Source organism: Calliphora vicina, chromosome 5 (assembly GCF_958450345.1).
Source record: "Calliphora vicina chromosome 5, idCalVici1.1, whole genome shotgun sequence".
NCBI lineage: Eukaryota > Metazoa > Arthropoda > Insecta > Diptera > Calliphoridae > Calliphora > Calliphora vicina.
In genome coordinates this window covers 6,236,304-6,251,088 of record NC_088784.1, presented here as the reverse complement: position 1 = coordinate 6,251,088, position 14,785 = coordinate 6,236,304, and the positions used below count along the sequence as shown (strand labels likewise).

Sequence of the window (14,785 nt, the reverse complement as noted above, 5' to 3'; positions counted from 1 at the left end):
AATACTAAAACAAAAATATTTTAAAATTTATGCAAAGAAATTTTAACAAAAATTATAATTTCGAATAAATTTTAAATTAATGTTGAAAACAATAAATAAATCATTTTTATTTATTGGTTAAGCCTCTCTATTAAACACGCTTCTCTGAATTTATAGAAATATTTATAAAACCATAAAATCTTCATTGTTTTCTTTTTAAAGTAGTAGATTTTTTGTTATTGAAATTCAATATAGTTGGGTTTTGGAAATCGAATACAATAACTGAGAGACAAATAGTTGAAATGTAAAGAAACGCTTAATTAACCCATTAGTAATTTGTTAAATTGATTTAAATATTAGCAGTGTTTTTATTGTAATAATTTTCGTTTATAAAAAATGTAGTAGACTTAACCACAGAAAAGTTTTGTTTATAATATTTTATGGTTTTTATATTTTTAATAATAAATTTTTTAGACATACCCTCCCCTTATTTACACCCTGTCAATTTTGATTAATTACAAATTATTATATTTATTAGATAAAAAATAATTCAAAACAGAATTGCCAAGTATTAAGCTATAAATAAAATTGTACTCTTTACAATTTTAGTACCTTTTTCAGACTTTATACTAAAGACTTTCAGGCTTTATACTAAAGACTTTCAGTCTTTATACTAAAGACTTTCAGTCTTTATACTAAAGACTTTCTGTCTTTATACTAAACACTTTCAGTCTTTATACTAAAGACATTCAGTCTTTATACTAAAGACTTTCAGTCTTTATACTAAAGACTTTCAGTCTTTATGCTAAAGACTTTCAGTCTTTATACTATAGACTTTCTGTCTTTATACTAAGGACTTTCTGTCTTTATACTAAACACTTTCAGTCTTTATACTAAAGACTTTCAGTCTTTATACTAAAGACTTTCCGTCTTTATACTAAACACTTTCAGTCTTTATACTAAAGACTTTCAGTCTTTATACTAAAGACTTTCAGTCTTTATACTAAAGACTTTCAGTCTTTATACTAAAGACTTTCAGTCTTTATACTAAAGACTTTCAGTCTTTATACTAAAGACTTTCAGTCTTTATACTAAAGACTTTCAGTCTTTAAACTAAAGACTTTCAGTCTTAATACTAAAGACTTTCAGTCTTTATACTAAAGACTTTCGGTCTTTATACTAAAGACTTTCGGTCTTTATACTAAAGACTTTCAGTCTTTATACTAAAGACTTTCTGTCTTTATACTAAAGAATTTCAGTCTTTGTAGTAAAGACTTTTAGTCTTTATACTAAAGACTTTCAGTCTTTATACTAAAGACTTTCAGTCTTTATACTAAAGACTTTTAGTCTTTATACTAAAGACTTTCAGTCTTTATACTAAAGACTTTCAGTCTTTATACTAAAGACTTTCAGTCTTTATACTAAAGACTTTCAGTCTTTAAACTAAAGACTTTCAGTCTTAATACTAAAGACTTTCAGTCTTTATACTAAAGACTTTCAGTCTTTATACTAAAGACTTTCAGTCTTTAAACTAAAGACTTTCAGTCTTAATACTAAAGACTTTCAGTCTTTATACTAAAGACTTTCGGTCTTTATACTAAAGACTTTCGGTCTTTATACTAAAGACTTTCAGTCTTTATACTAAAGACTTTCTGTCTTTATACTAAAGAATTTCAGTCTTTGTAGTAAAGACTTTTAGTCTTTATACTAAAGACTTTCAGTCTTTATACTAAAGACTTTCAGTCTTTATACTAAAGACTTTTAGTCTTTATACTAAAGACTTTCAGTGTTTATACTAAAGACTTTCTGTCTTTATACTAAAGACTTTCAGTCTTTATACTAAAGACTTTCAGTCTTTATACTAAAGACTTTCAGTCTTTATACTAAAGACTTTCAGTCTTTATACTAAAGACTTTCAGTCTTTATACTAAAGACTTTCAGTCTTTATACTATAGACTTTCAGTCTTTATACTAAAGACCTTCAATCTTTATACTAAGGACCTTCAATCTTTATACTAAAGTCCTTTAATCTTTGTACTAAAGACTTTCAGTTTTTATACTAAAGACTTTCAGTTTTTATACTAAAGACTTTCAGTCTTTATACTAAAGACTTTCAGTCTTTATACTAAAGACTTTCAGTCTTTATACTAAAGACTTTCAGTCTTTATACTAAAGACTTTCAGTCTTTATACTAACGACTTTCAGTCTTTATACTAACGACTTTCAGTCTTTATACTAACGACTTTCAGTCTTTATACTAAAGACTTTCAGTCTTTATACTAAAGACTTTCAGTCTTTATATTAAAGGCTTTCAGTCTTTATACTAAAGACTTTCAGTCTTATACTAAAGACTTTCAGTCTTATACTAATTTCAAGTCTCTTTTAGCTACCTTCTTTTTGCCCTTTGACTTTCAAGGAAATCATGATGAATTTGCAAAATCTTTGTTTTTTATAATTATAATTACAAATGTATGTTTAGTTAATGTTTCAAAGACAACAAACAAAAAAATTAATTACGCAAAAGCATTAAATAAACCCATGATCATATGAATATTTACAAAGTCAGCAAAACTTTTAAAACCAATATGAAATGAAGCTCTCATGTGTGTGGTAAGAAATTGAAACGCAAAGAAAGATACAAAGAAAAAAACTTATAGATACATTAAATTAATACTTTACCAGGCCATTAACAACGACAAAAACAAAAGAAAAAACAAAATTACAATTTGCATGAGAAGTTAAAAATCAACATTTTGTAAACTCAAATAATTATCATGAGATTATAATATGAAAATCTTTGTTAGTGTGAATGCATTATTAATATTCTATCTTGAATGCAGTCAGACTGATTGCATATTATTACAACTTTAGATTTCACAGATGATGCTATTTTTTTATTATTTCATTAGTAAATATTGTTTTTGTCATAATTTCGAAATCAGCGACTTTTCATTAACATTTAGCAAGGCTTCTGTTATTTATTTTCAATACAAACAAATACACTCAGAAAAATATAGATGATAACAGCAGCTGACAGCTTCTACTATTGTTTCTTTAAAATGTTATGACATCAACAAAACTCAAGACCACATTATCAAATTATTTAAAAGATTAATTGCGTTTGTTTTCCAACAAAATTATGTTTTGTTCACCTTTAATGTTTGATTTTAAATTACTAATAATTAATCCTCTTATATTTAAAGAAGATTCACAAAAATACATTTATAATTTTAGATAAATATTTTATTGTTAAATTTATTTATTCTCTCTTTTATATTTTTTGTTTAGCTTTTGTAAATTTTTTTTCGTGTTCTTACTTTCAAAGTTTACTGTATGTGAATTAAACTAAATGCAAATTCATTTTTTTTTATTAATTTAAAAAATAATCATGACATCAACACTGCTCACACAAATTTAAATATGAAATAGCTACAGAATATAAACAAAAAGAAAAACATTTAAAAATCTAACAGCTATCGACAGCTAATGTTAATGCTATTTATTATTAAACAATTATAAAAGATTAATTGACATTTGTTATAAAAACATTATTTAAACTAGAAAAAAATACTTTATTGAAATCATTTCAAATTATAAAATTAATAATATAAACATTGAGGTAGAACTATAGCAATCAAATGAAAACTAATAAAAACTCACAAAGTTTTTAGCGTAACCCCAAAGTCTTTAGTATAAAATCAAAATTTTTAGTATAAAAATAAAGTTTTTAGTCTAAAAACACAGATTTTTTAAATAAAAGCAAAGTTTTTATAATAAAAACTAAGTTTTGAATAAAACTTAAGGTTTTAAAAACAAAGTTTTTAGTATAAAAAAAAAAATTTTAGTATAAAAAAAGTTTTTAGTATAAAAGCAAAGTTTTTAATATAAAAACACAGTTCTTTTTAAATAAAAGCAAAGTTTTTATAATAAAAACTAAGGTTTTAGTATAAAAACAAAGTTTTTAGTATAAAAACAAAGTTTTTAGTAAAAAAACAAAGTTTTTAGTATAAAAACAAAGTTTTTAGTACAAAAACAAAGTTTTTAGCATAAAAACAAAGTTTTTAGTATAAAATCAATGTTTTTAGTATAAAAACAAAGTATTCAGTGTAAAAACAAAGTATTTAGTATAAAAAACAATGTTTTTAGTATAAAAACAAAGTTTTTAGTATAAAAACAACGTTTTTAGTATAAAAACAACGTTTTTAGTATAAAAACAACGTTTTTAGTATAAAAACAAAGTTTTTAGTATAAAAACAAAGTTTTTAGTATAAAAACAAAGTTTTTAGTATAAAAACAAAGTTTTTAGTACTAAAACACAGAGTTTAGTATAAGAACAAAGTTTTTAGTATAAAAACAATGTCTTTAGTATAAAAACAAAGTCTTTAATACAAACACAAAGTTTTTGGTATAAAAACAAAGTTTTTAGTATAAAAAAAAGTTTTTAGTATAAAAAAAGTTTTTAGTATAAAAGCGAAGTTTTTAGTATAAAAGCGAAGTTTTTGAAATAAAATTCTTAAAAAACTGTTGGTACAAAGGCGAAGGTTTTTGGATAAAAGTGATATGTTTAGTATAAAAGGTAAATTTTTAGTATAAGCACAAACTTTTTTTTATAAAAATAATGCCACAGTCTTTAGTATAAAGCCTCTGTCTTTAGTATAAAGCCTCTGTCTTTAGTATAAAGCCTCTGTCTTTAGTATAAAGCCTCAGTCTTTAGTATAAAGCCTCTGTCTTTAGTATAAAGCCTCTGTCTTTAGTATAAAGCCTCTGTCCTTAGTATAAAGTCGTTCTCTTTAGTATAAAGCCACTGTAGTTACTTTCAAGCCACTTTAAAAAGTCGCTGTCTTTAGTATAAAGCTACAGCATTAAGTCTAAAAAGCCTTTTTACAGTCTAGTCATTTCAATTTGTTTACACTCATTTCCATAACTAGTAATTATTTGTGCATTTAAAAACAATTATTTAAAACTATTACATAGTTTTTGCGCTCATATCTTCTCTTGATGATCTTGTAATTCCTACAACTTGCCGCAGGCACTACAATTAGATTTCGCCATCTTATTCAAATCAAATCTCTCACAACACATCTCTCTACCTTCAATATCTAGACATGTAATCTTGCCATTTATTATGTCTTGCCATTAGAACAAGCAAATATTGATTATACGCTCATAAAAATAATGTTTATTATTATGATATAAAATGTGAGAAAAAAAAATACAACAAATTGCTAAATCTGTTTTTTTTTATTTAAAAAAAAATAACCATTAAATTTAATAGTTTGTATATGACTTAAAGCGAAATTTATTACACATTTGTGCTCGTAGTAGTCTACAGATTTGTGTTAAGAAGTCTTAGTTTTTCAGATTATGAATTGCGTTTTTGTGTGTAAAGTATTTTTTATTATTTTTTGAAATATTAATTTAAGTGTTTATTTCTTTAGGTGGCCTTGGGTAAAAAACAACAGTTAAAGTTAACAAAATAGTTATTTAGATGGTAAGAAGTCTAGTCGAAATAAAAGTTTACTAGTCATAACACTCAATTTAGGATTGATAAAGACATGTTCAATCATGTTTTAGTTGTAGAAAATGACACTATAGTGAATAAAATTTACTTTTTACCCCAACCAATATTTTACTTTACTCTACTCTAAACCTTTAATGTTCCCATTATTTTAAATTATGGAAATTATAAAAGTTTTTAAAATGTTCTACTTAATTTTGCATTAAATTTAAATGTATTTAATTTAAAGCATTTTTTTAGCTACTAACTACTGACTTTAATACCTAAAAATGCTGGCTAAATATTGTTTATTTTTACTCAACTTGTTCCAGCTACTGCGAGGGTTAAATTTACAAAGCGGCATAATACTAAAAGACATCAGGTGCCAATTGATGGATAAAGAATTATTTTATTTAGATGACTGCGGCTATAAGACTAATGAAAACGATATTGAGGAGTTCCATTTGACGGTGCGACTTTTGAAACAACCCATAACCAATTGCAAATTGCAGTTACAATTTGAGGTGAAAACATTTACGGTGCCTTTAAAATTTAATGCCACCTATGATGTATGCAAATTTCTGAGAGATCGCAAAAAGAACCGAGTTTTAAAACGTTTCTATGACATTTACAGCCGCTATATGAATGCCAATCATTCGTGTCCCTATGATGTGAGTTTCAGTTATTTTAATAAATGTTATTTTATTTTATTGCTTCTTTGTATTTCCTGTAGCATGATGTTTTCTTTAGGAGTCTTAAACAAATCCCCATTTCTGTGGCTATACCTTGGCCAAATGGCGAGTATAGATTTCTGTCATCCTGGATTATAGATAAAAAGCTGCGCTTGAATTTGGGTGGCATTTTAGAGTTTTACAATAATTCCACTAAAAAGGGATATTTTACGAAGAACTAAAAAGAAAATTTAAAATTGTGATAAAAAATTTCTCCAATAAATAAATAATTTTAGTAAAAAATGCAGTAATTCGAATAAAGAAGATGTATAAAGACGATGTCTTTAGTATAAAGACGATGTTTTTAGTATAAAAACGATATTTTTAGTAAAAAGCCGAGAAAGTCTTTAGTATAAAGACCAAGTCTTTAGTATAAAGAAACAGTCTGTAGCATAAAACCGCAGTTTTTAGCATAAAACCGCAGTTATTAGTATAAAACCGCAGTTTTTAGTATAAAACCGCAGTTTTTAGTATAAAACCGCAGTTTTTAGTATAAAACCGCAGTTTTTAGTATAAAACCGCAGTTTTTAGTATAAAACCGCAGTTTTTAGTATAAAACCGCAGTTTTTAGTATAAAACCGCAGTTTTTAGTATAAAACCGCAGTTTTTAGTATAAAACCGCAGTTTTTAGTATAAAACCGCAGTTTTTAGTATAAAACCGCAGTTTTTAGTATAAAACCGCAGTTTTTAGTATAAAACCGCAGTTTTTAGTATAAAACCGCAGTTTTTAGTATAAAACCGCAGTTTTTAGTATAAAACCGCAGTTTTTAGTATAAAACCGCAGTTTTTAGTATAAAACCGCAGTTTTTAGTATAAAACCGCAGTTTTTAGTATAAAACCGCAGTTTTTAGTATAAAACCGCAGTTTTTAGTATAAAACCGCAGTTTTTAGTATAAAACCGCAGTTTTTAGTATAAAACCGCAGTTTTTAGTATAAAACCGCAGTTTTTAGTATAAAACCGCAGTTTTTAGTATAAAACCGCAGTTTTTAGTATAAAACCGCAGTTTTTAGTATAAAACCGCAGTTTTTAGTATAAAACCGCAGTTTTTAGTATAAAACCGCAGTTTTTAGTATAAAACCGCAGTTTTTAGTATAAAAACATAGTTTTTAGTATAAAAACACAGTTTTTAGTATAAAAACACAGTTTTTAGTATAAAAACACAGTTTTTAGTATAAAAACACAGTTTTTAGTACAAAAACACAGTTTTTAGTACAAAAACACAGTTTTTAGTATAAAAACACAGTTTTTAGTATAAAAACACAGTTTTTAGTATAAAAACACAGTTTTTAGTATAAAAACACAGTTTTTAGTATAAAAACACAGGTTTTAGTATAAAAACACAGGTTTTAGTATAAAAACACAGGTTTTAGTATAAAAACACAGGTTTTAGTATAAAAACACAGGTTTTAGTATAAAAACACAGGTTTTAGTATAAAAATACAGTTTTTAGTATAAAAACAACAGTTTTTAGTATAAAAACAAAAGTTTTTAGTATAAAAACACAGTTATTATTATAAAACCACAGTTTTTAGTATAAAAACTCAGTTTTTAGTATAAAAACACAGTTTTTAGTATAAAAACTCAGTTTTTAGTATAAAAACTCAGTTTTTAGTATAAAAACAAAGTTTTTAGTATAAAAACACAGTTTTTAGTATAAAAACAAAGTTTTTAGTATAAAAACACAGTTTTTAGTATAAAAACAAATATGCATCAGCATTTCAATCTATTACTTGGTTAGGAATGATTATTTGTTGTCAAGGAAAGTAACAGAATTTACTTTTTTCCCCTATTCTATATCAATATGCTTTCAATCTCTAATTTCACATATTGTTAAATAACTAAAATTAGAAACGTTTTAATTTTAATTACTATAATTGATAACTAAAAGCAACTTTTAACTAAAACGTTCTATTTAAAAATACTATTTCAACAAAAACATTGGAAATAACATACAAATCAATTTATAACTGCGGAATCAATGCTGCCGAAATTACTATTATTTCTCCTTAAATTTCTCTATTTACTAAAATTTGTAAATTTGCAGAATGGCTTCATGCTGCAGGATATCAAGTGCCTGGTAATTGATAAAGAATCTTATCATTTAAATATGTGTGACTATAGGACAAATGAACAAAATATAGAGGAGTTTCATTTTAAGCTAAAACTCTTAAATGGACCTGTTACTAATTGCCTATTGCAAATACAATTCAGTGTGGACGTTGTAAAAGTTCCCATGAAATTTAATGCCACCTACGATGCTTGCAAATTTATGGCGAATCGTTTGAAGAATCGAATTTTGAGACGCCTCTATGATACATTTGGCCATTATACAAATATAAATCATACGTGTCCTTATAATGTAAGCTGAATTAATTTAATTTGAAACTATTTTTTTTAATATTTCCATATTTGTTTAGCATGATATATATTTCAAAGCACCTAAACACATTATCAACAATGTTAAGATGCCCTGGCCAAGTGGTCGTTATAAATTTTTAACCTCATGGATTGTGAATGGAAAAAATCGTTTCAATTTGGGTGGTATTATAGAGTTTTATAATAATTCCACTAAAAGGACATTTTTAACGAAAAGTTAAAGGGATTTATTTAAAGAAAACTGTTTAACATTTGTTGCTTTGACTTTATTAAAAAGTAATAAACAAACTTTTTGTTTTAGAATGCAGTAGATCATGAGGTTTTGGAAACAAGTTATAAATTTTCTTAATATAAGATGTAGTTCCAAGACGTTAAAAGACGTAGTCTCTTTAGTTCCAAGATGTAGTCTTTAGTTCCAAGACGTAGTCTTTAGTTCCAAGACGTAGTCTTTAGATAAAAGACGTAGTCTTTAGTTAAAAGACGTAGTCTCTTTAGTTCCAAGATCCAAGACGTATTCTTTAGTTCCAAGACGTAGTCTTGAATTCTAAGACGTAGTCTTTAGTTCAAAGACGTAGTCTTTAGTTCAAAGACGTAGTCTTTAGTTCAAAGACGTAGTCTTTAGTTCAAAGACATAGTCTTTAGTTCAAAGACGTATTCTTTAGTTCCAAGACGTAGTCTTGAATTCTAAGACGTAGTCTTTAGTTCAAAGACGTAGTCTTTAGTTCAAAGACGTAGTCTTTAGTTCAAAGACGTAGTCTTTAGTTCAAAGACGTAGTCTTTAGTTCAAAGACGTAGTCTTTAGTTCAAAGACGTAGTCTTTAGTTCAAAGACGTATGCGCTGTTAGAGTTAACATCAACTGTATTACCATTGTATTCTTGTAAATTATGAAATGTATATTAAAAGAGAGTGATTCTTTAAATTTTTGATTAAATTTAAATAAAGAAAAAGTTGTTGCAAATTTTAAACAACTGATCGTTTTTATTTTCAATTAAAAGACTGTTTAAAATAAATAAACCACCGTTTTTAAAAGGTAAAAACGTAACAAAATTGTATTGAAACTTTTCAGGTTTCCAAATATTAATTTGGTTGAGATTTTTCCGATAAACATTTAAATATTTTAATTATTTTAAATAGCAGTAGTTAAGTACTTAAATACAAACGTTATTATACCATCAATAAAACATAAATTAATCGTTTCATAACAATATAGTTGTAGTTAGTTAATTTCCATTCACATTTAAAAATGTTTCAATTGAACAATACAATTATATTTCTAATAATTTTTATATTATTATTTAAAATGGTAAATAAATACATTATTTTCCAAATCAATAATATTTATATTTTTCTATGGCCTTTTTGTTTTTTACAGCACTTGTGTGTCCTTCACGTTAATTGGGTAAATTGTTCGGTAGACAATGCGGATTATGCCCGCATCGATTTGTGCCAGGTGACAAGCATTAAAAAAACTGTAGATCTTTTTAATATCGAAGTACGTCTTCTAAAGATACCCATCACCCATTGTGAACTACAATTTGAACTTTATCTGCGTTCTAAGAAACATCTATTCAATGCCACATGGGATTTTTGCAAGTTCCAGGAGAATCGTAAACAAATGCGGACTTTACAATCTTTTTATATGGCCATTTTCAAACATACGAATTTGAATCACACCTGCCCATATAGTGTAGGTATTTTATTCTATTAGCTTTATATTGTAGCCTGATTTTTATATAAATTTTTCTTTGTATTTTTTTCAGCATGACATTTTCCTAAAAAACTTAAATATTTATAATGTTGATAAGAACTTTTTTGGGTTTCCATTGGGTGATTATCGCCTGAAAACCATGTTTATTTTGAATAAAAAAGCTCGAGTAACTATATTGGTTTCAGCTAGGAGAGTTTAATATATCCAGCTTAAAAATAGCAAGGAGTAAAGGAAAGATAATAAGAAAATTTAATTATTTTTTTGTTATAAAAATTACTCTTCTGTTATTATTATGTTAATCATTATATATATTGACAATAAAATATTTGTCTGACTTATGTGGACCCAGAACATATATACTTTTTGGTTCTACGACCATTATTTCGTATTTTTTTAAGTTCCAAATTGTTTAAAGAAATATTGGAATGTTTTATACAAATTTTAAGACTTTGTAAACATTTTAATTGTTTCTAATAAATTTAGATTTTTACTGAAAAAGGGAAAAGTTTAAATTTTGAAAAATTTTAATTTTTAATGAAACATTTTAATTTTGAAAAATTTCCAATTTTTTTTAATTATGGAAAATTTTCTTTGAATTTTTTATACAAATTTTAAGATTCCGTAAAAATTTTAATTTTTTCTAGTTCTAAGATTCTTACTGAAAAATTCGAATTTTTTGGAAAATTTTAAATTTTGAAAAATTTGAATTTTTTGAGAAATTTTCGATTTGATTTTTTTTTGGAAAATTTTTAATTTTAATAAATTTTTATGAAAATTTTCTCTGTATTTTTTATACAAATTTTAAGATTTCGTAAAAATTTAAATTTCTTCTAATTCTAAGATTCTTACTGAAAAATTCAAATTTTTTGGTAAAGTTTGAAAAATTTTACTTTTTTGAGAAATTTTCGATTTGATATTTTTTTGGAAAATTTTTAATTTTAATAAAGAACTTGGCATTTTTATGTAAAGTTGTAGGAAAAATTCGAATTTGTTGTAAATAGTTTTTGAATTTTATTAATTTTTTCTAATAAATTCTGATTCTTAATGAAAAGTTAAAATTTTTGGAGAAAAATCTTAATTTTGAAAAAGTTGATTTTTTTTTAAGAATTCGGATTTGTTGTAAAAAGTTTTTGATTTTCAATTTTGAAAAATTCGCATTTTTATGTAACAAATTGGATTTTTTATAAAAAGTTTTGATTTTTTGAAAAAATTGTAAACTTGTAGTGAATAATTCGGATTTTTTGTAAAATTTTTTTGATTTTTTTTTAATAAATTCAGATTCTTTGTGAAAAATTAAAATTTTTTGTAAAAAGTTTTTGATTATTTTTAATTTTTTCTAATAAATTCAGATTCTTTGTGAAAAGTTAAAATTTTTTGTAAAAAGTTTCAGTTTTGATAAATTTGAATTTTTTGAGAAATTTTCGATTCTTTTTTTTTGGTAATTTTTAATTTTTTTTAGAAAAAAATTAATTTTTCTAGTAATAAATCGATTAATTAGTGTTTCGAGAAAAAAATTGTTTTTTAGTGGAAAAATGTTATTGATAGAAAACGGATTTCTTAGTGAAAAAACGGTTTCCCTATGAATAATGATTTTCAGTTGGAACTACGTTTCTTTTTTCATAGTAAAAAAACGGCTTAGTAGTAAAAAGGGTTCCTAGGCAAAAAAAAAAAAAACGGTTTCTTAAAAAAAGGCTTCTTAGTTTTCAATGGATTCTGAGTGGAAAAAGGTTTGAAAAATCGATATTAAAACAACAGTTTAGTAATATAAAAAGGGTTTGTTATGGAAAAAACGGCTTCTAGTTAAAAACGTATTCTGAGTAAAAACGGTTTGTTAGTGAAAAAAGGGGTTCTTAGTTAAAATCAGGTGAAATGAGAATTTTTTTTTTTTTTTGACCAACACTCAGGGGATGATCCCTACTTATGCAAATGCGATGTAGACATGCTTAAATATTCACTTACAACCATGAGTCATTACTAAAACGCGCATTAAATTTGATAGTAAATCTAATTTGACCAAAAACTCTATTTTAAGTCAAGCTCTCATTGTTATTTAAATAAAATAGTTAATTACAACTACAATTTAGCAATTTATTAAAAATAAAAAAAATTAAATACTTTTTTAAAGTTTATCAATAACTAAATATCAGAAGAGGAAAAATTATACATTTCAATAAATGATTAGATGAAAAATAGTTTTTGGTAACAAAACAATGATGCAGCTGAGAAATTTAAAATTTCTATTAATATTAATAAGCGGCATTAAATGGGTAAGAATCTATTTTTTATTTAAAAAAAAAGAAAAACATATTTATTGTACTGATATCTTTTATTGTACTTAGTTTCAGTGTACAATTATTATGAAAAACGCCAAGTGTATCAATGACGCTTCCTCATATTTTCACGTCAATACCTGCGAATTAAGCAATAATTCGGAAAATTTATCCACTTTAACGGTACATTTGGGTTATAAAAATAAGCCCGTTAAGAATTGTAACATACAATTGGCTTTGAGAAGGAAATTGAGAAAGAACTCGAGATTTATTTTCAATAATATGTTTGATGTCTGCAAATTTTTAAAATATCGCAATTCAAATCGAGTATTTGCGATATTTTACGAACTTATTTCGCCGTTTATGAATATAAATCACCCCTGTCCCTATGAGGTATGTAGAAAGGAAAATTTGTTTGTATCGTTATATACATATATAAGTTAATTTTTTTCTATATTTTAGCATGATATTTTGTTTGAACGTTTTGATCTCAACAAAATCAAGAATAATATTAATAAATTGTTTCCCTTTCCCGTGGGTGTGTATATTTTCCAGTCCACCTGGATGTTTGATATCAATTCCAGTATAAAAGTGAATGTTGATTTTGAAAAATTAAAATAAATTCGAACATAATTTTAACAAGTAAGAGAGCTATATTCGAATCGTATATACCCTTGCTACAAATTATACTTCAAAATACAAATTTTAAATATTTTTAGATAAACAAAATTTATTTTTTTCCAAAGTTGTTTTTTTTAATTTTTTTTAAAAAAAAATGTTCAAATTTTATTTAATATTGTTTTTTTAAATAATATTTTTAGGTAAACAAAATTAAATTTTTTTCCAAAATTGTTTTTTAATTTTCTTTTTTTTTTGATGAAAAAAAATTCCGGTTAAAAAATATTTTTTCCGATTTTGACCCATTATAGGTCCAACTTACTATGGTTTTATATACGTCGTTGCAAAGGTGTTTGAAATATCTATCATTAGATATCCATACTATCTATATTAATGACTTAGTAATCCAGATATAGGTCAAAAATAAGTAAATAATCGAGGTTGTCCTGGTTTTTTCCTCATATCTCAGCCATTTTTGGACCGATTTTGCTGATTTTAATTAGGAAACTTCTCGAAAGCATGTCTGACAGAATTATTGAAGATGTGGATCCCGAACATATATGGGGTCTTCAGAAAATTGATTTCAACAGACAGACAGACAGACAGACAGACAGACAGACAGACAGACAGACAGACAGACAGACAGACAGACAGACAGACAGACAGACAGACAGACAGACAGACAGACAGACAGACAGACAGACAGACAGACAGACAGACAGACAGACAGACAGACAGACAGACAGACAGACAGACAGACAGACAGACAGACAGACAGACAGACAGACAGACAGACAGACAGACAGACATGGCTTAATCGACTCCGCTATCTATTAGGATCCAGAATATATATACTTTATAGGCTCGGAAAATGATATTGTGGAAATTACAAACAGAATGACAAACTTATTTGTACCCTTCTCACAAGCATGTGTCTGTAAATAAAGTGACTTGTCAGAATATATTTCAAATTCTGTCTTTCCACCAGTGTTTCTCTGTAGCACAACTCAGTTTCTTAAAAATTCGAGTTGCTGCTAAAACTCGGTTGCTTAGTAAAAATGGTTACAGCGTCCCTTAGTAAGTCTTCTCAACTTAGAAAATGAAAAACGTTAGGTAAAGTGTTCCCACTATACTTATTAAGTCACTCCAAGTTGACTCGTAGGCCACTGCTTCTGCAGTGGCCTCCTTATGGTGCTCCACCTCTATTGAGGTATGTTGAATTCAACTTTCCGAATCGGTAAAAAAAGCTATTTTTACTATTTATATCCTACACCACCATAATGGGGAGGGTATTTTGCGTTTGTGCAGATGTTTGTAACGCCCAAAAATATTAGTGTAACACCCACCTTAAAGTATACCGATCGACTTAGAATCACTTTCTGAGTCGATTAAACGATGTCCGTCCGTCCATCTGGTTGGCTGGCTGTCCATGTAAACCTTGTGCGCAGACTACAGGTCGCAATTTTAAAGATAATTCGATCAAATTTCGTACATATTATTTTTTCAGCCCAAGGACCAAGCCTATTGAAACTGGCTGAAATCGGTCCTTTATTTCACCTAGCCCCCATACAAATGTCCTTCCGAAATTGGACTTTATCGGTCAT

General features: G+C 26.3%; 2 protein-coding genes across 2 annotated transcripts in view; one reads left to right on the top strand and one right to left on the bottom strand.

The window, feature by feature from the left end:
* Positions 1-14,785, bottom strand: part of Kank (kank) — a 127,909-nt gene that overhangs the window by 85,253 nt on the left and 27,871 nt on the right. The window lies entirely within an intron of this gene.
* Positions 5,869-6,450, top strand: LOC135959687 (uncharacterized). Its single transcript, XM_065510695.1, has 2 exons — positions 5,869-6,147; positions 6,210-6,450. Exons 1-2 carry the CDS (start codon positions 5,869-5,871, stop codon positions 6,387-6,389), a joined length of 459 nt encoding a protein of 152 aa, XP_065366767.1. The 3' UTR covers positions 6,390-6,450.